The sequence below is a fragment of the Diadema setosum genome, chromosome 4 (assembly GCF_964275005.1).
Source record: "Diadema setosum chromosome 4, eeDiaSeto1, whole genome shotgun sequence".
NCBI lineage: Eukaryota > Metazoa > Echinodermata > Echinoidea > Diadematoida > Diadematidae > Diadema > Diadema setosum.
The window spans coordinates 410,962-434,402 of NC_092688.1; the positions used below are offsets into that span (position 1 = coordinate 410,962).

The following is a 23,441-nucleotide window of genomic DNA, read 5'->3' on the forward strand; positions in this document are numbered from 1 at the left end:
TAGAAAACTTGAAAATGAAAAAAAGATCATTGATCCAAACATTTGTGGCATCATTCTGTCTACATGAGTACCATGTGCTGTATGGGCTTTACATTGCTTTAAATGTCTTTATCTCTAGACTGTCATGTCACTGTTTTAGCTCCCCTCATTCATTAATGACTTTATTTACAAGGACAGAAACCCCTGAAGTCAGTCTTTCTCTGGAAACAAGAAAAATCCATATTTTTCAGTCTCAACAGTATTTGAGTCAGTGTTGTAAAACTTGAGTAAAGAAAAGAATGTTTTGGGAAAGAAATTTATGTAAAATTCTGATAGTTTTAAAACAAGGGGAGAAAACCAATTCTATCAAGTGAACAAACTGAACTAGGGTCACCATGTGAGATGACATGTGACTTACTAATTGATGATGACGAATCTATGTAATAAAGCTCAGTGGGTGGGAGACATTTTGTTACCAATTAAAGCTTCTCTGTTGTATTCAAAGAAAACTTCTTGAAAATATTTCTCTTTTCTTTTTGTTCTTTATTTTTCTCACTGCAGGTTCACCCACTGTAATCAAGGCTGTGAGGCTTCAAGGATTGTATTCTGTGCCAGTCTATTTGAGATAACTGGAATCTTTGTTTCTGTCTTTCTCACACATCGTGTGTGAGGAGAGGTTTATCTGTGGCAGGTTTAGCAGTGTAAGGCATCATAATGCATCCCTACAGGAGTGCCTCTATGACTGTCGCCTTCAGCCTTTGTGATGCTGTGTTAGGCTTTTTGTTTTATATACATGGAACTAACATAGCCTTGTTTGGCAAAGATGTATTCCAGTATGACTTTGCACAGTGCCTTTTTGAGTTCTGGTTGTTTTCTGCCTTGAGATTGGCACTGATGTTGGGAGGCAGCATTGGACTTCTCTGTAACCATAGTGATGCTACAGAGCGCATTCACTCAGGCAAAGTCTTCATAGGAGCCATGACAACGGTGATGTTTGTCGTTGTTATAGCAAAGATCTTACTTTATACTGAATATATAAATGGTGACCATAGCGACGACGTCTGGTTCTGGACATCGGCTGTGTGGTGTGGTATAGCTTCTCTCTGCATGTATGGCTTGTGGGTGTATGTCTTGGGAAGCAAACAGGCTACAGAGAAGAAGAGACTTACCAACAGTCTCATGAACATCTCCCTCAACAGAGAGGAGGAGGAGGAGGAGGACAAGGAAAGTACCGGTAGTGAAAGTGAGAGTGACAACAGCAGTGATGATGATGAGGAAGATTGGGATCGTGAGCTCAAGATTGGTATATTGAAGACTCGAAACAAGAAGAAGAAAAGCAAAGGACAAAAAGGTGGATCTGCCTTCCTGAGGCTTCTATCATACTCCAAACATGACTGGCTCTATCTCCTGTTGGGATTTATAGCTCTTCTCATAGCAGCATCAGGTAAACACCTACTCCTTACACACATCTTGTTGTACCAATTGCATCCCATTCAAATGTAGACATGTACTGTACAGTTTAAAACGTAATGATGTGCATTATCCACGACTGCTTAATTAAATTATTTAATGACATTTCTTTACTGCATGCATTCAAAGTAGTCATCAGACCGATGAGAAGAGAGTGTAGTGATGCGTTGTTTTCTTTTAACAGCAATCACAAGACTTCTAAAGCATGTTTGGATCAGAGAATATTTTAGGTGTTATTTTGTTTATCAGTTGTAATACCGAAATTATAACAACAAGCACTTCATTGCTTACAGATATGGGCAAACTAACATGCGATAGATGGCTTTGTAAGTTTCCTCTAGAAAGGTCTCAAGGCAATGAGGGTAAATTGCCTGTCCTGTCAAAGGTCAGAACCTCTGCTGCTAGTTCACTGAAATGGACCCCAGGATTGAGCTAACGGGACTCTGGTCATAAAATGAGTGACAGTAGCTAAAGAACATAATCCTGGAATACTCATATAATTGTCTGTTATAGTGTGAATGAATGCTGTATTTTTCATGGTTCATGAAGTGTGGATGTATGGAGAGTACTGGAACCGTTTTCCTCGTTTCATATTTCAGGTGAGGTTTTCCTGCCATTGTACACAGGCAAAGTGATCGATGGAATAGTGATCACAGAAGACAGGCCAAATTTCACCAAGTCACTTATTATCATGACGCTCATCAGTGTGGGAGTGTAAGTATACACTTTTATTTTGTAAGATGAAACTGCACTGTGATCATTGACTTGAGTGGAATCAGACATCTTATTCTAGAACATCAAAGAATTCTAGTTTAGTGTGCATGTATGATAAATGAATCAATTTTGTATCAGTGGTATGGGATGCAGTAAAGTTTGAATTGACTTGTATTCCAGTAACAAAAACAAATCAGCATACAAAATAAACAGTATCAGATTTAATCTGTTTGTATCTAGGTCCTTTATAGTGTGAATATTGTGATGGCAATGTTGCCATGAAGTGTCTTAATATTCTCCACTTTTATGGAAATGGTAGAAGTCCTTGAGATGTGGTGTCCACTCTGAGATAGTACCCGATGAGAGATAGAACACACAGTCTATGAGTATTATGTTGACTTTTAAAACATGACAAGAATTGTCTGAAACCTGAGATAGTACCTGATGAGAACTTGGAGATAGAACACAGTCCACGGTTGTATGAGTATTATGTTGATTAATAGCACATTTAACAAGAATTGAATGAAACCTGATAGGGGTCAAGTTAGATGGAGGAGGAGGAAGAGTGAGTTCAATGCTAGTCAAATTGATTAGGGTCTCATACAGGGAGAAATTCAGTCCAAAAAATAGGTGAGTCTGATAAAAAAGAATAAAATCTTATGAGTTCAACAGAAAAAATTTGACTGAAATGGGATGAAAAATTAGAAAGTTGTGGAATTCTGAAGTTTTGCTAATTTCTGCGAAACAATTTTTATATAGTGGATAAGAATACAAGTGTATATGCAAATGAGTGAGCTGACCATGTCACAACCTCACAATTTTCCATTGGTCATATACAAAAAATGACAAAAAATTCAATGTTACTGTCATTGAAGTCTGAAACATTAGTTATTCCTGGTTGAATAACTTAGAATAGTGATCAGTTAGATAGATGATGATTTGAGCCTCAGGTACAATTACAAAGGTTTGAATGAAAAACTGGAAATTTCTGAATTTAATGTACAAACTATATCATGGCAAGTTACGAGGGGATGACATGCTCACTTTCCCATTTGCATAGGCCTATGCCGTTCAAGAACTGTTTCCTCAAAAATGAGGGAGACTTCAAAATGTCATAACTTCCTTATTTATCACCAGATTTCAATCAAAATGTCGCCGTTTAATAAGTATTTTATTCTTTCTTATCAGACTAACTTATATCTGGACTAGATTTCTCCTTTAACATCATGCCATGCTGTACATGTTTGTGTTCATCCAAGGCTAGTGAAGCCCTTTTTCAAACCATGAGTACCAAGGTAGTGCTAATATCATGCTGAATTTCTTTTCTTTTTTATTTATTCTCAACAAGTCGGCTTGCAAGGACATTGTGCAATCATTTGTTGCCAAAACACATCCTGTGTATTGGAATAGCCAGTGGCAGGAGAGTGGAATATGTCTCGCGTTCCATTGTCAATTTACTCGCCCTATGTAAAGAAATCCCAAATTCCATGCTAAAAATAACTAGTGTGTAATACTATACACACAGTGATTCAAAAGCTTGTGAAAGGCAAATTGATACAAAAACTACTGTGCAGTTTCAATGTGCAGTCTGTGGAAATATGTATTTCACACGAGTAATTTTTCGCACGAGGCTCTGTGTGATCTGATGAGTTCATTGCATATTTATAATTCTGTACATGTAATCAAGTTAACTACGGGTGCTGGAACATAATATGGCAAGCAAAAATGTTAGCATGCTCTTGTTTTCATGCAAGTTTCTTCGTGCACAAATTTTAACACCACAAACATTTTTACTTAATGACAACATTTGAGTTTATCACAGAAATATGAGGTTGTTTGATTTATGAATTGCATTGAGAAAAGTACAAATGTACACACAAGTAGTTATGTTGTATGTATCAAGGCTGTATGCATGGTTGTTTTAATGTGTATGTACACAGATGGACCAGAATAATGGAGAACATTCTATATGATATAGATATAGTACATACAGGCTGACCAGATAAGTGGAGAATTTTCTACATAGTATACAATGTAGCTACAGTACATGTATGCATGTGACAGGAAATACATTATAGCTCACTCAATCTAGAATGATTTAACCCATTCCAGAAAATTCTAGGAAGTGCTGGCTGAGTGAGGCACTGCCCTTGTAGCCCAATGTGATTGGTAGTTAATTTTGGCAATGATGTTATGCACATATTAGGCAGTGAGTCATCCAGGATTCCTGGAATTTGGACTTGCTAGTATGTTCAGGTATGTAGCCCCAGGTTGGAGAAAATTACAGAATGTACTAGAAAGGGGTGAATGGATAGTATATAAGCTGGAGAAATTCTGCAGTAGGCAGAGTACCCAACACCTCTGCTCTAAGAGTTACGTCACTTCTGGCTCTGAAGCGACTTGTTATAGTCAGTCCTGTGTTACCTGCTGACCTGCTATACAAACTGTGTTTGTGGAGATAAGGCCTGGGAGACATTTTGCCTGCAGAGAATTAATTTGCCTACATTGGAGAGAGACTCCATATTTTAGTGTCAACGGACATTATTACGGCAAAGCTGTGACGGGCTGGATTCCTTGCTGGACATTATAAAGTGAATCATCATTCAACGCATCAACTGGACGTGGTCGTCATAACGTTTGGATTTTGCACGTTTCGCCGTGGACATACACCTTGTTTATCGTGGACTTTACCCTGGATTTATAAAGTGGATTATTGCAACCAGTGCCTTTGGAGTTACGTCGGAGGAACCATTCATCGGTGCGTCAAGGATCATTCATCGGTGCATCGAACATCGTATCTGGACACTGTCAAAGGATTACTTGCTTTCAAATTTGGCTGTAAGTGATTTCACTACCGATTTATAATTGTTTTATTGATCATTATTGTACTGATGTGAAAACCGATTACGAGTCTGTACCCACAATATCACTGTTAATAAACCGCCTGAACATTAGTTGATTGTTTCTTTTGTGCGATCATTCTCAGAGTGATTTTGGTCGTAACACCAGTAAGTCATAAAATCTTGCCATGTGTTGTATAAGACTGATCATGTTCAACCCTTTTCTCTCTTTCTCTTCATCTTCACCGTTTCCAGGGCGATAGCTGAAGGTATTAGAGGAGGATTCTTCACCCTGGCGATGGCTCGTCTCAATCTTCGCATTACCTCCTTACTCTACCATAGCATTATGGGACAAGACATGGGATTCTTTGACAAAACCAGGACTGGTGAGTCTTTATTTCATTCTTATGATCAGGTGACATGCTGCATTAAGAAATGGAGATTTCACTGCAGATCTTGGGGGCCGTGCAGCTCGTGAGAAGAAAACAAGTCAGAATTGTTGATTCGGACATTATACTGTATGCCTGGTTCTTTCTGTAAACAACCTGTTGCAATGTCATCAAATTTGAACTTTGAGTCTGCTGTTGTTCTTGTGTACACATTCTATTCACATAAAAACGAAAGCAAGTTTTTATTCACATACTCTACATGACTAAGGAAGCATTGAAGTCAGTGGGATGCCTTTAGATAGTCATGATCAGTAATAGTCTTTCCTTCTATAGTGATGTTATAGTACAGCCTTGTTGCAAGCCTCCTGGTTATCTCGAGAATTATCCTCCTTTTATCTTATCTATTTATTTTTTTATTATACCCCTGCCACACGTAGTGTGAAGGGGGTAGGAATCACCGTGATGTTGGTCGGGCGGTCTGGCTGTCGGTCGGTCGGTTGGTCTGTTGCAAGAAAATCTTGCGTCGCGAACTCCTGCAGTTTTAAAGCAATTTAAATGAAACTTAGGGTAAATGATGATATTGAGGTATAGATGTGCAAGACATGTTTTTTGTGTTTGTCGGACAATGCGTTGCCATGGTAACCATAATTTTACCAAAACCTTGTGGATTGAATAACTTCATAGTATTCAAGCAATCAAAAAACATTAAAGGTCTCTCAAGACCTTTAATGTTGCAAGGAAAGATTTGTTAACTGTTTATGCAATTTTTGTTCGACCTTTGCTTGAATATGCCTGCCCTGTCTGGCACAGTGCTTTAACTCAGTCTCAACGAAATAAAATAGAGAAAGTACAAAAACGTTCACTCCGAATAATTCTGTCGTACAATTATCTCTCTTATTCCCAAGCATTAGAACTCGCAGGACTTCAGTCACTTGAGGAAAGACGTCAGTACTTGTGTCTAGAGTTTGCCCGGAAGGTTTTCAAATCAAATATGTCAAATCAATGGTTTTTGCCTGCAAATCTATCGAGGAGTCTAAGAAACAATCGACTGTGTTTTGAACCAAAGTGTCAAACTGACCGCTATCGAAACAGTTGTGTCCCATACCTCACGAGATTGTTGAATATGCACGGTGTATAATTGAATAATTTGTTGTTTATGATGTAATTATCATGTTGTTTGTTCGTCGTCGTCGCCGTCGCAGCATACTCTTGTCAGAGCGTAGCTTCCTTCACGGCAGCATGATACAAACGTCTGTTTTGAGCCATTCTAGTTGCTTTCTCCATAGAACCAAATGTCTCCCTCACCGTTCTGTCCCATCTATATCTGGGTCTCCCTCTACTACGCTTTCCAGGGAATTGGGCCATAAGGACTCTCTTTTTCATCCCACTGTGTCTCATGATATGCCCAAAATATCCCAGCTTCTGTTTCTTTACATACTTCAGTAGCCAGTCATTAGGTATACATTGAGTACCTTTCTGATGTCTTCATTTGTTTAGTTCTTATCGATCATGTTACATCTTATTTCCAGTATGTTCACGTTAATGCTCATTTTATGAATTTATGCCTTTACTGTTTGATGTTTTATGTGAATTAGATGGTGGTATTATGTTGAGATATAATGTGTTTCGCAGTTATGGGATTGGATTGTACATGGAGTTGTATTGTGGAGGAGATAGTAGGGATTATGAAATAGGTGTTTATATGGGGGAAATAGGTGAAATATATTTATTGTGAGATGAGGCTTTGATGGTATGATATGTAGATTTACAGATTGGGTATGCTGTACACATTACATCATAACAAAAACACAGGTGATCAGAGTTTGGTATTCACACTCTCTCTTTCAATACCTCACTTGCACTCCCTCCCCCTCTTTCTTTTTTTTTTTTTGGCATTTTCACTTGCTTTTTCTGTTATGTTCTTTTTTTCATACACACCATTACGCCCACACAACATACTGGTGCATTATTAGTCCTGCTGATTTCCCATTTTTGTTACCCACCAGTGATCACCCTCTATAATGCAAGATAGAGATCGCATTTTGCCATTATATGTACAGGTATCCTATGAGTAGTATACTCACCCTCATGAATTTATATCATACGGTGCTCGTGCAATAAGAAATAATTTATTAGTTTGTGTATTTGTATTGTAAAGTATTCTTTATTTTGTGTTTTCTGTAATAACTGATATGAGTAATTGGATTTGGGGAATTGACGTTAAGTTCAGTTAAAAATGAATGTAAACACAGTTATTTGAGTATTAAAGTGTTAATGGTTAATGAGATTTTTTTTATTTTTTAAAACAGATGATATGTATAATATATTTATTGAATTTTTACATTGCATTGAATCAATCATAGGGAAATGTGGTGTATTTGTTATTGTTACAATGTTTATATAATGTCTGTTGTTTGATGTAATTTACACGTTTTTTATGTGATGCATTATAATTTAGCCTTCGGGCTACTACTTTGCATGTTTGCTCCAATAAACCATTATCAATCAATCAATTTCAAGATTGGTATCTATGATGATCTATTGACCGATTCGGGTTCGTTGAAGGCAGCAGACAATTTGTGGCACTGGGCGCAGCCATTAGCTCAAATTGCGGTGTCCCAGCTTACCCCCCCCCCCCCCCCCCTCTTCTCTCCCACCCCCCGGGCAACATGTTTATCATGCACTTGTACCAAAGGTTCGCGCATTTAGCAAGCATTCGCGCACTCAGTACGAGACGCCTATTGGCTAAAACAACCATGCATCAGTTTTTCATTCCATGCGCGTGCTAATGAAGGGAGGGGGTGGGGGAGAGGGGAGGGGGGGTTGGCTGGGACACTGCAGTAATGGCACTGCCCATGCCGATAATACACAAAGCATGTCACAGAATCGGTCAATAGGTGTAGTTATGCAAGACACTCTTTGTCTTTGTACTTGACAAAGGGTTGCCATGGTAACCGCATGTTTTCTTCAAAATCTTTTGGAGTGAACAACTTCTCCATAGTTTTGAAGCAATTGAAATCAAATTTGGTAGGCATTATCAAATGGCCTTGAGGCATAGATGTGGAACACATAGTTTTTGTGTTTGTCGGACAATGCGTTGCCATGGTAACCATAATTTCACCAAAACCTTGTGGATTTAATAACTTCCACATCATTCAAGCAATTAAGGTCAAATTTAGTATGTATGATGATCGGGAGGTGTAGTCATGCAAGACACCAATGTGTTAATATAAGAAAAATGTGTTGCCATGGTAACCACTCATTTTTGCATCAAAGAGAACCATTTAATCTATAAAGGTGAAATTTGGTGTGTATGATGTTCTTTAAGTGTAGTTTTGCAAAATGTCCTTTGTATTTGTATTGGATAATGCATTGCCATGGTAACCGCATGTTGTTTTTTTTTTAATCCTGTGAAGTGAACTTCTTCCACAGTTTTCAAGCAATTGAAACCAAATTTGGTAGGTATTATGGCCCTGAAGTATAGATGTGGAACTCATAATTTTCCTGTTTGTCACACAAACCGTTGCCGTGGTAACCACAATTTTACCAAAACCTTGCAGATCGAATAACTTCCATCATTCAAGCAATGAAAGTCAAATTTAGTATGTATCATGATCTAGACGACTTATAGTGTAGTTTTGCAAGACACTAATGTGTTAGTGTAAGGAAAATGTGTTGCCATGGTTACCACTCATTTTTGTATCAAAATAAATCATTCAAGCTATGAAGGTCAAATTTGGTGTGTAGTCCCTTGTGTTTGTATCAGACAATGCATTGCCATGGTAACCACACTTTTTACCCAAACCTTGTGGGACTCGGTGTCAACTCTGTGTGTACATTAAACTAAAATTATTCTGTTTCCAATTCGACAAGTGCACAAACTTGGTATTAACGTCATTGCCCTCATGACATCATATACTACAGCTGTATAAAGTAACACTACGGGCGGGGGGTATTAATCACCTTCAGTGATAATTCTAGTTTGTTATTGTCACATTAGCTTGCAAGTTGTAGGTACTTGTCATTAATGTCATTAATCTTGGGTGCTCCCTACCCTCTGTTCTGATTGATATTGTGGAGTGTGTTTGTCACTAAGTCTCAAAAACAATGCATGAATAAAATGGTCTCTGCCAATGTGTTTTCCCAGAACATCTTCCCTGGTGGTTCTACCAGAGCAGCTAATCAAAACAATTTTTGTCAAAAGGATTGAAAGGAATAAGATATGAATATGAAGATAATGATTTGTCAGTTATGTGGTAAGGCTCTGTTGACTGCATAAATGAGTGAACGATTACTTGGACCAAGATGGTAGCTAGGGACCCAATATTTTTTTTTTTTTAAAGAAAGAGAGTAGCCTGCAATCAAGTAACAGATAGTTATTGGATCTATACTTCAAGACTGCTTGTGCCCCATTCTGAGCTAAGCCGTGTGAAACACTCTTTATTTCAAGGTGCCATCACATCACGCCTGACGTCTGATACTTCCACAATGAGCAACACTCTTGCTCTCAATGTCAACATCTGTCTACGAAGCTGTGTCAAGATGATTGGCTATGTCATCTTCATGCTGATTATCTCCTGGAGACTGACCATCGTTACTCTGGTCTCACTTCCTCTGATTGCAGTCATGAGTGATGTCTTTGGATCCTACTATGAGGTGAGGATCACCCTGACCAAGTGAAGGTCAAGCAGTGACATACATTATCTGATCCTTTGCTTATCATCATCCAGTGGTCTATCTGTTACAGACTATGCCAGTCATGTGCTTCCAATGCAGAAATTAATAATGTTTCAACCATGATAATGTAGCATTATGCTCAAGTTTATTCTATTAATTAATCAGGTGTAAAAATCATATCATATGGCAACAACATAGATTCAATACTAAAAGCACAAAAACAAATTAAAAAACGTTATGTGTTGCTTAAAGGTTAAAATGTTCGGCAATATTGCATTTTTTAGATTTTAAGCCTCATTTCTATACCACAACCCTTACTCTTTTTTATAAACTTAATTTCACTGAAACTGCTATTTTTCTCTAGTTTAGGCTGACAATCAGCCAGTTTTCTGGAGGTTTACCATAACTGGAATTCTCACCATCTGACATTCTCTTGACAGAAACTTTCCAAGGCAGTACAGAGCTCCCTTGCTAAAGCCAACATTGTTGCGGAGGAGACGATCTCTAGTATGAAGACTGTACGTAGCTTTGCTAATGAAGCAGGTGAAGAGAAAGAATATCGCAGGAGACTCGGTGTCACGTATCGTCTGCGCAAGAAGGAAGCTGTTGCATATGGTGGCTTTGTATTTCTACAGTCGGTAAGATTCAGTTAATCTGCTGAAGTTCAAGTGAATCTTAACCCTGGAAAAGCCTAACAATATTATGGTTCTTTGTTTTAAAATGGTACAAACCCCCCTTTCAAGCTGTACAAAAAACACATTCACCCCTGTCTGACATTCAGAATGGGAGTATGAAAGGACCATAGTGCTCAAGTATGACCACGCACTAACACTAATATCTTGGACCCTGTTTACAGTGCAGGGCTGTGCTGAGCCCGGCCTCAATTGCGGTACTCAGCCCCGCAGTTCTGTCAGTTTACAGTGGAGGTTTCGGCCCAGGCTTTTAATTCAAACCTTTCTATATTTTGTCGTAGTGATGCTCTGCTTGTAAACAAAGGATTGGTATTGGGAGCGTGCCTGTCGCAATTTGGTACCGCATTTGGCTCAGTTTGCGTTTACAGTGAGAAAAGGCCAGGCCGAGCCTGGGCTGAGCCCGGGCCGAGACTACCCCCAGAGCTTGGCCAAACGTGCGGCCATTTTTGGTAGCGCATTTTGCCTTTGAGTGTTTACAGTGAAAGGAAGGCCAGGCTGAACCTGGCCTTTTGACTCACTGTAAACGGGGTCCTAGATGCTGCAGAAGAATGCATATACCGATAGTGGTCATGAATGGAAGAACAGTATAAGAATGAATGAAAGTGGTACTAGAATTACATTGACTAATCAGCGTTATTTCATGAATGCATAAAAATTAAAGATAGAGAGAAACATTGTGGGGGTATTTTTCTGATAATTTATGAATTTAATTTCCACTTTAAAGCAATTGTCAACTTTGGAAGTTATTCTGCAGAATAGGTATGTGGAGAAATGAAGTAATTCATGAGCTCCCCCTGAATCCATGTGGTTTCATTCTGTAATTCTTATTATCATATACTGGGTATATAATGAACTATGTTGTACCATGGCTGTTCAATTATGAATTAGTAGCTTAGTTGTCATTTTATTCTTCATTTCTTCCAAAGCATTGCATTCAAATTCAAAGCTGATCACAAATACTTTACTGAGACAGTTTCCATGCTCAAGGTGTGTGATCTGTCATTACCAGAAGGTCTCTAATTAAGGTACTATGGCAGTACTCAGAATCAAAATAGGCTGTTTTGACTACCACCTGAAGTTAGTGCAATACTTCATAGCAAGTGATAATATGTCAATGTTGTTTTGACTCTCAGAAGCTTGAGTTATGGCAGAAAAAAAAAAACTCTTCTTTGTTATTACTTCGAAAGCTTCTTTCAGTCCTTTGTCTTATCAAATGCATCAGCTATACTTATGAAAGACAGTTATGAATACATGAAAAATCTCTTGGTTATTGATAATCATTGAGTTGTAAATGTCTCACTGATGTGCTCAAGATGAGACATTGTAAGATACTCCATTTCAATTAATGGAAAGTTGCCTGTTTGAAATGTCCTGGCAAATTATCATTCCATTGTGTTTCAAATATCAGATAACAGCTTGCTGGTAAATCAATAGTGATTTTGGATTGAAATTGTTTGAGGTTTCCATAACAGTAGAAATTTTAAGTGGTAGGTCACCACATATTCTTTCTTGAATTTGTACTGTAAAACAAGGAATGTTCGGGTGCATTTCAATTTCAGGAATTTTGCTAGAGGCACAAGATTCATGAAATTAAAATGCACGTGAAAGTTCCTTGTCTACACTATATGCATTGCACATTAGAGGCAACTTGCGAAAATTTCATGCCTCATAAAAGGCTGCCGGCTCCAAGTCGCAAAAATTTCATGCCGCGAAAAATATTGTGTTTTACTGTACATTGTATGTAGCCCTGAAAAAGGGATACCCCACTCCCGATGGTTCTGCATGCATATTCTTGCCAAAACATTGGGATTTTGGAATGTTAAATGCGCTTTAGGCGCTATGTCATAGGTGCTGGTGTTGATAAAGGCAAAAACTTAATCTGAAATGTGTATCTTTCCTGGTCCAATACACAGACATGTGACCTCCTGATGTTTGTTGTGACTCTCTTCTATGGCGGCCATCTTGTCATGAATAGCCTGATGTCAGGAGGCATGTTGGTTTCTTTCATTCTCTATCAGCTGGAGCTGGGGGAATGTCTAGAGGTGAGTTCTCTCTCTCTCTCTCTCTCTCTCTCCCTTGTCTGTTATGATAAATTGTGACCTGCTACAACAAAAGGATCCTAAAGTCACTGACGGCTGAGCCAAGAAAACCGAGTTTGAAGTCAGATCATCAAAATTGGTCAAAACGATCAGATTTCTATTTTTGGCTTATTTTTGTAGTCTACTGTATTGTCTGTCATCTGCAGAAATTTAGAAGCTAAATGATCAAAGGAAAGGCAAGAAAATAGCGTTTTTCTGGGCCATGAGTTTCTATTTTTCAACGGAACAAAACGCGTCCGAAGATTTTGATTTAGCGCCGCAGCTAGACTTGGCCCCTAGCAATGATGGAGTGGTCTTATTGGTCAGTTTGTGGCATCCTGATTACTGATTGGTTGTTTGTAGACTGCTGGCGCTAATCTTGAATGAACATCGCGGAAGTTCGCTGAGAGCATACCTTCTATTGTCAAGTGGTGAAAACTGTCCTGCCTCCCTTCGATCATGATAGCGTCAGAAGGAAAACTTTGAAGGCGGTTACGGGTTTCCTCGAAATTCTGATTTTCTACACCACTAGACTTGCGCTAATAAAATCATCAATATCTCGCAACCGAGTACTTTCATGTGTCTTGTGGTATACGAGATTAAAGTGGAAGAGTAAGGGAATAATGACGTGTTACTTTCAGAAAATTATCCTCCCATGACTTTTGGATCCTTATGTTGTAGCAGGTCACAATTTATGTCTCCTGGAAGAATTGTGTCTGAAACTGTCTTTGTATAATTAGTGCACTGCGGTGGAAAGAAAAAATATTGTCTACTTTTCAATCAGATTTCAAGAGTGTAGTTTGTTGAATGCCAAATCCAGAGACTGTGTCACGAGTCCTGAAAATGCCAGAAAATGTAGTTTTGAATTCCAACGAGATGGATTCTTCAGGGAAATATACTACCGGTACCGTAAAAGTGGATGTTTTCATATGAGTAATTATTTGGTCATCAGGGTAGAATGAGTTTGCATGTTTTCAATTCCACATAAAGAAGACTTTAACTGCTGTAGTAGTGGATATTTTCGCGCGACTAATTTTTCGCACTTGGCCGGGTAAGAAGAGTTTCGCGTGTTTTTAATTCCGTGGAATCAAGACATCCCACACAGGAACATATGGCAAGCCCAAATATTCGTGCTAGTTTCTGGTTGTGCGAAATACGCGAAAATTTCCACTTTTACAGTACCAATACTGGAACATACGGCAAGCAAGAACATTTGTGTGCTTTTATTTTTGAGCTACTTTCTGATTGCTCATCTGGAGCTGATTGGATCAAAAAAGATTCTACATGAACTCAGCACCTTCCTCCTCTATAGCAACTATGCATTTTGAATTCCAGATTAGTGTTTCAACAGTGGCCAGTCTGGTTGACAGTAAGATTGATTAGAATAGTCAGAATGGAAATATGTTTTTTATTTCCAGGTTGAGTGATATTCAAAAATTACTTCTTTTTGTTTTTGCCACAAATTGTTTGATGATGATGTTACATGTATACATGCCCTTTGGAAGTATTCTACATGAAAACTCATTGTTATGGACTGTGGTCATATTGTTCCAGGACATTGGTGAAGTCTACACATCATTGATGAGTGCTACAGGAGCATCACTGAAGGTCTTCAAATTGATTGACAGAAAACCTGCATTCAAGAATGAGGGCAACCTGAAGCCAGCAGAGTTCAAAGGTCACCTGGAATTCCGAAACGTGACTTTTTATTATCCTACAAGGCCTGATATTCCTGTTCTAAAGGTAGGTGTGCAGACGTAATCTGATACGTATGCAGTCAGACATTAGGATCCTAGGAAAGTTCCCCTTTTAAAAAGTCAAGCTTGAAAGGGAGGATTCCAGTAAAGAAACACTTTAATGAATCAGTTTGTGTTTATTGTGGTGTGAAGATGTACATTAATAATGCTTACTTGAGAAAAAAATGAGGTTAGGACACTAAGGAGTTATGAATGACCCACTGCTCTTAGCGGTTCTAATACAGCAAAGTAACCCTTTCTATGGTAAATTAACACTTTCAAAGATATAATGTCCATTGCCACATGATGGCATTGGCATGTTCATTTGAATCTTCTCTAGTTTGCTAACTTTTCTATTTATTAACAAACTAGGTATTCTTTGAATACCTTTAGCAGTATCACAGGTGCATGTCATTTTATGACTTCAAACATAACATTTGTTGTCTCGCTTCTCCATCAAGCTGGAGTATAATGTATTGGGAAGGTTTGGTGCATCAGGGAGGTTTTATGTATCAGGGAGGTTTGGTATATCAGGGAGGTTTGGTGTATCAGGGAGATTTGATTTGTCAGGAAGGTTTGGTGTATCAGGTAGGTTTGGTGTATCAGGGAGGTTTGATGCATCAGAGAGATTTGGTGTATCAGGGAGGTTTGATATATCAGGGAGGTTTGGTGTATCAGGGAGGTATGGTGTATCAGGGAGGTTTGGTGTATCAGGGAGGTTTGGTGTATCAGGATGGTTTGGGGTATTAACCTATTAACCTAATCCCGCCTGGTTTTTTTGAGGGACTTGAAACCGGAGGTGGGGGCTAAAAAAAGCCTCGATCCTCACGAAAAATTGCACCAAAGTAGAGGCCAACATAATCTACAAGACTGTATAGTTAGATTTTTTAAATTTTAATAAAATGTATTTTATATTAATTTATGCTAATCTAAGCAAAAATAATTTTTTTGCCTATAAATCAAAAAATAAATGCAAAATGCCCGCCCATGCTTCCACAGCTTATATCCAAGCTCATCTTCAGTCAGTTACTGTAAAGCAAGAAATATTCACATGATATTTTGGAATTGGAACTGATGGCCTGTTTTGATGCATGCAATTTTTGCAAATTCCCACTGGCATTCTATGCATATCCTGCAAACAAGAACTTTTGTGTGTATTTTGACTTCACGTATCGTGGCTGCAGTGAATTTCGCAAAATTGAAATGCATGTGAAAATTTCAGGTTTTACAGTAGACCTGACTGTGTATTTGAGTTGTCAGTAGTCTTTATGTGATATATCCCCACAGAATGTGAGCTTTACAGCCCACCCAGGAGAGGTGATAGCCTTGGTGGGTCCCAGTGGAGGAGGGAAGAGTTCCTGTATTAGTCTCCTAGAACACTTCTATGAACCAACGAGTGGTGAGGTGCTGCTTGATGGGATCAATGTCAAGGAGTATGACCACACCTACCTCCACAGCAAGGTGAGTAAAGAGAAAAACAAAATAATAGTAAAGATAAACAAGTGCAGCACCCCGTTTCATTGTTTGTGAGGGGTTGTTCTTGGCACCCCTTTGGTTATTTACTGTCAGAAACCATCAACACTAAACACTCATGTGTTTTTATGGAGGTTTTTTTAGCTCACCTGAGCCAAAGGCTCAAGTGAGCTATTGCGATCGCCCTTCGTCCGGCGTGCGTCGTGCGTCGTGCGTCGTCCGTCGTGCGTCGTCCGTCGTGCGTCGTCCGTCGTGCGTAAACTTTTACATTTTTATCTTCTTCTTGAAAACCCCAAGACCGATTTTCATCAAACTTGGCAGGTAGCATTCCTAGGGGGTTAGGAACTCAATTTGTTAAAATGGGCACCATGCCCCACCCAGGGGGCCCCCAGTGGGGCCCAAACCCCCCAAAATTAAGGAATCTGTAAAAATCTTCTTCTCTAGAACCAGAAGTGATAGAGCTAAGTTAATACTATGAGTTAGTACATTGATGACTGTAGTTTCAAGTTTGTTCATGGCAGAATCAGGGGTGCCCCCCTTGGGACCCAGGGGAGGGGGGTGGGGAGGGGTCCTAATGGGGCCTAAATTATACATTTTCATCTTCTTCTTGAGAACCCCATGACCAATTTTCACCAAACTTGGCAGGTAGTATCCCTAGGGTGTTAGGATCTCAATTTGTTAAAATGGGCACCATGCCCCACCCAGGGGCCCCAGCGGGGCCAAACCCCCCAAAATGAAGGAATCTTTAAAAATCTTCTCTAGAATCAGAAGTTATAGAGCTAAGATAATACTATGAGTGAGTACATTAATGACTGTAGTTTCAAGTTTGTTCATAGCAAATCCAGGGGTGCCCCTCTTGTGGGGGCAGGGGGGGGGGGGGGTTGGGAAGGTCCAAATGGGGGCCTGAATTGTACATTTTCATCTTCTTCCTGAAAACCTCATGATGGATTTTCGTCAAACTTGGCAGGTAGCATCCCTAGGGGGTCAGGATCTCAATTTATCAAAATGGGCACCATGCCCCACCCAGAGGGCCCCAGGGGGCCCCCAATCCCCCCAAATGAAGGAATATTTAAAAATTTCGGCCCTTATTGTACCTTTTCATCTTCTACTTGAGAAGCCTGGTCAAATTTTAGTAGAGCTGTGAATAATTTAGATTAGTGACTGCGTGAAAGGTGAACTTGCGATACTCAGGTGAGCGCTAGACCCGCGGGTCTCTTGTTTTTTTTTTTTCTCAGAATACTTTGACTATTTGTAGATAGCATGTAGACTGACTTCAGCTTTATAAAAAAAAAAATTAAAATAAAAAATGTAGGCATTAATGAAGGGAAGTGCTGTGAAGAATTAATTCATTTTATTCTGTTTTCATGGCAATATATTTATCATGGAGCTCCTTCCAAAAATGATTAACTGAGAAGGAAATTCATCTCATGATCAGTAAAATGACATAAAATCATCCTGCAGTCATCTGAGAGGAAGGGTAGAATTTTAGGTTATGCTTTGTTACTCCAAAGGTTTGTTATTCCAATAGTCCTTCAAAATAATGCCACCTATGTTCAGATTAATGGACCCTATTTTACTTCTGGGCTAAATTACATGTGGCTACACAAACTTTGTGTGTTTTGGAAAAGCAAACCTTTAGAACAAAAAACCTCCAGCATAATGAACATCACCCTAGTTACGGTACTCTTGTTGAATTATATCTGTCTTCGTAAATCATCATGATATGAAATAATGAGGTTACTGTTTGAATAATTCCTTTGCATGGAGTCAATGTGAGTGATAGTATGAAGAGATTTCATGATTTACTGATATCACGTCACTGGGTATTGTTTTACTCTACTCTCAGATAGCCCTCGTAGGCCAGGAACCAGTGTTGTATGCCAGGTCCATTCAAGACAACATTGCCTATGGTATGGAGGAGTGCTCTGAGGAGTGCATACAGAGAGCTGCGGAGCTAGCCAACGCCCACGGCTTCATCACTGACCTGAAGAAAGGCTACAAGACAGAGACAGGAGAGAAAGGCCTACAGATTTCAGGTATGACCAGCTTGGAGTCATGGGAAACCATGCAGTGACTAACATTCACATTGTCATGTTGTTGTGTAAACCAAACTGTTCAGAATGTTTTGAAGAAGAGTTTTAGCTGTGAGATGAATAGTAGTCTCTTTTTGGAACATTGCTGTGACTTTGCTCACTTTGCCATATTCTGTCTTCAGCTGAGTGTAGATGAAAGTCAAGGGAGTGAGGAGGGTACAGTGTATTTAAAGTGAAAAAAGAAATGAAAGACCAGCATATGTGTTCAGTCAACAAGAAGTCTTTTCCTAGTGATAAACAACTTTGCATTCTAGTTGATCTCTGACCATTTATTAAGACTCATTCATAAGGCGTCCTGTGAATCTTTCTCCTTGGTCTCAGGTGGTCAGAAGCAGCGAGTAGCCATTGCCCGAGCACTGGTCAGGGGGCCAAAGATGTTGCTTCTGGATGAGGCGACCAGTGCCCTGGACGCTGAAAGTGAACACCAGGTCTGTAAGCTCGACTGCATGAATTGATGCAAATTTTACTGTTAATTTTCATACAATGGGATATAGATATATGTAGCCTTGTTGAAATATGTTTGTTTTTGTCGAGCCCACCGGAGGTGCAGGGAGACTAAGGGATCGCGTGCGGCGTCTGTCCGTCCGTACGTCCTCTGTCCGTAACGCTACAAAAACTTCAATAACTCTTTACCCTGGGCTTCAATTGCAATCAAACTTCGAGGGAAGAGGTGTCATATAAAGTTTCACATGTTACCATATATGAAGGTCACCTCAAGGTCAAAGCTCACAGGCAGGGGTCAATGAACTTTAGGGCCCAATGTTAAAAGGGCATTGTACCGGTTTTTTATTTTTTTTTATATGTTGTTCTTTTAATTCTAAAAGACCCAGCGGTGCAAACAGAATCAAAGTTTCATTAAGATTTAGCCCGTAATTTCATGTTAAAAATTGAACTTTTTGGGTGAGAATTATGCTAATGAGCTGACAAGCCCGGATGTCGTGACGTCACAGGTGCCAAATATATCACTGATTACAAGCTCTCGCATACGCGTGCGTTAAATCGTACCGAGTAGCAGACGATGCTTGGGCCCAATTTAGCTAGCAGGCGGCACTTGTGTACTGTCTTATTCATGCAGCTGTCTCAAATTTCGCTGAACCAAATCGCACCAAAATTACAGGATATACTTCTAAGCATATTTCGAAATACTGTCTTATATTTGAACGAAATCGGTAATCGAGAAGTATCAATATTGACACCGACTTTCAAGTCGTCACTCAAAAAAAACTCACTCTTCGCGAGAGATCATGGAAAACGCGACATGCACAATCTAGAACTGAAGTTAGCCGACTAGTACTTTGCGAACAGGGAATTTATGGGGAACTAAACTAAAAAATGTCATGATTTTGGCGATTTGTGTGATTTACGAACTATATTTTTCATTCGACTTAGCTCAAATAATTCACAAATTGATTTTTTGCTCCCGATTACTTGAAAGATTTGTCTCATTATATTACATGGCTAACTTCAGTCTGTGCGTGCGCAGGCAGGTAGGGCCTATGCCGCGATCACTCTTGTTTAGTCGTACAGAGCAGATTATTTCTAGCGACGACAGGAAAGTCGACAACTTCACTTACGCTTCCCGACTTGCGATTTGGTTCCAATTAGCGTGAGCAAGTGGACATGAGTCATAAAGTATTTCCTGTGATTTTGGTGCAATTTGGTTAAGTGAATTTTGAGATATCTACATGGATATGGAAGTACGCTAGCACTATAGGGTCTACCTACACCAGCGCTTGGATCGCGAAGCGGCGGCACTGATAGTATCTACGTGGTCAGGCCACTCTTCCGAGGTATGGGTCCTACTAAAACTAAACTAGATCTAGATCTAGTCCTTGGTGTTAATACGACCACCATGAGATTTATCTCGACTACAAAAACATTGAAAATCCATAAAGCAGATACCTTACCAGCAAAATTCAGCACAGAAACAACAGGGCCTGCAGCACAAGGGCCTAGATCTAACGGCAACGCTAGACCTTGGAGTCTGGACTTTCGTCTGGACTTTCTTCAGTTCTGGCAGCAGGGGTATGTATGAACGTTTACGCTGTGCCTATTAGCGCTGTGCACGTACAGCTGTCGACGGGGCGGCAAGTGAGTGTAGGGCCATGACTTGAACTGCCACGTAACGTTAGAATCTACTCAGTCCTTGACTGCTCACTAGTGCTAGTCCTAGTTCTAGTCTAGAGTCTATGTGTACTGGGTGCCGTTTTCTTCTAACTAGGCGTAAACCGTGATTGCCGTTGACTATCACTCAGTCCTCATCTTCGTTAGATAAGTTTGAACTGTCGAACCATTATCGCTCATCATCAGTGCATAGTATAGTTAGTGCAACGTTACTTACACACAGTTTTCTATGGGCAGCACGTTCGGACAATGATGCCAATTTCATTTTGCATATCTGGAATATTCCCCACAAATTCTATCTAAATAAAAAGCTTTTGAAGAGATTCCTTTTAAAAATTAATTAATATTGTTTAACATGCTTATTTCAGCTCCATAATGCAATTTTATTAAATAACAGTTTTTGCAGTACTTCATGTGAGATTTCACCAGTAAATTGACATGTGTAGTTCGTTTTGCTAAAGTCGGAGGGTGGCACCTGTGACGTATGCCAAATTGTGTGGATTGTTCCTTGGCTCGCTCGTTTTCATTTTTTTTTCAAAAAATCATTACAGGCTTATCCTGGGTTTTAGAATCCTCTCTTTCCAGTTGTAGGCATCAAAAAATGTAGATTAGAATTATCAGACAATTAGAAAATGTCAGTACAGTTTGTGACCAAACTTGGATGGTAGATGTCCCTTGGGGAGTGGATGGTCACCACAAGGTCAAAGGTCACAGGCAGGGGTCAACAAACTTTTAGAGCCCAATGTTAAGTTTTTATGGCGCGTTTCTATTGTGGGTCATAACTTTTGATCCATAACTCCATTTGTGACCAAACTTAGATGGTAGATGTCCCTTGGAAAGTGGATGGTCACCACAAGGTCAAAGGTCACAGGCAGGGGTCAACGAACTTTTAGAGCCCAATGTTAAGTTTTTATGGCGCGTTTCTATTATGGGTCATAACTTTTGATCCATAACTCCATTTGTGACCAAACTTGGATGGTAGATGTCCCTTGGGGAGTGGATGGTCACCACAAGGTCAAAGGTCACAGTCAGGGGTCAACAAACTTTAAGAGCCCAATGTTAAGTTTTTATGGCGCGTTTCTATTATGGGTCATAACTTTTGATCCATAGGTCCGTTTGTTACCAAACTTGGATGGTAGATGTCCCTTGGGGAGTGGATGATCACCACAAGGTCAAAGGTCACTGGCAGGGGTCAACAAACTTTAAGAGCCCAATGATAAGTTTTTATGGCGCGTTTCTATTATGGGTCATAACTTTTGATCCATAACTCTATTTGTGACTAAACTTGGATGGTAGATGTCCCTTGGGGAGTGGATGGTCACCAACAAGGTCAATGGTCACAAGCATGGGTCTACAAACTTTTAGAGCCCAATGTTAAGTTTGTATGGCGCGTTTCTATTATGGATCATAACTTTTGATCCATAGTTCCGTTTGTTACCAAACTTTGATGGTAGATGTCTCTTGGGGAGTGGATGGTCACCACAAGGTCAAAGGTCACAGGCAGGGGTCAACAAACTTTAAGGGCTCAATGTTGAGTTTTTATGGCACGTTTCTTTTTTGCCATAAATTTATATATATTTATATCTCTTTTTATCTGTTATATCTCTTTTTTTTATCAGTTATATCCCATTCGCGTACAATTTCTTGTACGCGAATGGGCGAGACACGTTATGGCACTTGCCTTGTTTCTATGGTGTAGCTATTCGATTCAATCTTGAGATCCCATTATTATGTTTCAAAGAATGTAATACTTTCGGTGGTAATAAAATGATAATCATTCGAAGGTAGGCCTAATTTAGATACATAATATTTCCAATGTATTTTTTGCAAGTGAGTTGTCTCCTTGCAACAAGTTAATACCGTATGTCCCCCAAAACAATTACAACGGGACCTTCCACAAAGATTACTTTAAAAATAGCAAATCAATCCAAATACAATTTCAACATATGAAACTATAGCTCATTGCCCACATCCTACAGAAAACCGCATTCGATTTGATTTAGTGGTTAAAGAGAAATGAGGAATTTTGTAGAGCATGTCAGGAATCTCTTCCCTCCAAGTGCTGTCCATTGTGTTCACAGTCAAAGAGCATCCAAGTGCTAAACCTGGAAGAATCAGACTCTTGACGTACTTTACAACAAGCCACATTTCTCTGTGACCGCGTAACCAAATTGCATGAGGTTTTCTGCAAAATAGAGCTAAGATGTTATATTTTAAGACTCTGAAGTAGCATTTAGACAGTTTAATCATATTGGGAGTTTTCAATGCAAAAATCCGATTGTAATTTTTTGGGGGACATACTGTAGAAACCATATATTCACACTATGGTAACCCACTTATTTCCTCCAGGTTCAACAAGCTTTGACGCAAAACTTCCGTGATTACACAGTGGTCATCGTTGCCCATCGCCTTAGCACCATTGAGAGATCGGACCGTATCATAGTCATCGACCAGGGAATGGTGGTTGAGCAGGGCCGACATCAGGAGCTGATCAAAGCTGGAGGACTCTACTCTCAGCTGGTCCAGCGCCAGCTTCTGGGGCAGGATGAAGACAAGGAGAGGGAGCCAAGAAATCCTGACATCACTAGTCACCATGGTAACAAGGTGAAGAGGAAGAGAACATCTGTAGATGAAGCAAACCTTGACCTGAGCTCAGATTCTGAGTCCAGTTCAGGTTCTAGTTCTGATAATTTGAATAGTGAGGGTCATAGGTCACAAGGAATGACAGACGAGATCTCTCAGCAGTCTGTATCAAGAAATGGCTCTCACATATGTTGAGATATATTTATGATGTGATATCTTGAATGTGATGGAATTCAAATGTATGATTAATTTTAGGAGTTTTTTTATTTTCATCAGGTAGCCAGGTAACAACCAATTACTTATGAATATCACAGCTGTTGCTGTACTTGCAGTCAGTGAATATGTCCATGTAGTGGATCATGAAATCGGATGTTTGTATGACAAAGTAATATGACACACATGAGTCTAACAGCCAAGAGATTACAATATGAGTTTTTATTTTTCATCATGTTTTTACTAATGTCATGCACTGACTCGATAATTTCAAACCTCTCTCCTCATGGTGTACTGCCAGTTTGCTAGTGATTTATAATAAACAAGTTCTAAGAGAATTACACTCTTGTTTCTTACTTGAATGTTACCTGGATAAATAA

At 39.4% G+C, this 23,441-nt stretch overlaps 1 protein-coding gene across 1 annotated transcript; it reads left to right on the forward strand.

Moving 5' to 3' along the window:
* Window positions 1-693: 693 nt before the first annotated feature.
* Window positions 694-23,097, forward strand: LOC140227502 (ABC-type oligopeptide transporter ABCB9-like). Its single transcript, XM_072307901.1, has 11 exons — window positions 694-1,423; window positions 2,049-2,163; window positions 5,259-5,389; window positions 9,843-10,048; window positions 10,510-10,707; window positions 12,675-12,803; window positions 14,394-14,582; window positions 15,863-16,036; window positions 17,895-18,084; window positions 18,463-18,569; window positions 22,615-23,097. The coding sequence occupies exons 1-11, from the start codon at window positions 694-696 to the stop codon at window positions 23,041-23,043; spliced, it is 2,598 nt and encodes an 865-aa protein (XP_072164002.1). The 3' UTR covers window positions 23,044-23,097.
* Window positions 23,098-23,441: the final 344 nt, after the last annotated feature.

Excerpts from the sequence above, each read along its gene's own strand:
- LOC140227502 (XM_072307901.1), top strand. The coding sequence starts at position 694 with ATGCATCCCTACAGGAGTGCCTCTATGACTGTCGCCTTCAGCCTTTGT. Across the intron at positions 12,804-14,393 it reads AGCTGGGGGAATGTCTAGAG|GACATTGGTGAAGTCTACAC; the intron begins GTGAGTTCTCTC and ends ATATTGTTCCAG. Across the intron at positions 14,583-15,862 it reads CTGATATTCCTGTTCTAAAG|AATGTGAGCTTTACAGCCCA; the intron begins GTAGGTGTGCAG and ends ATATCCCCACAG.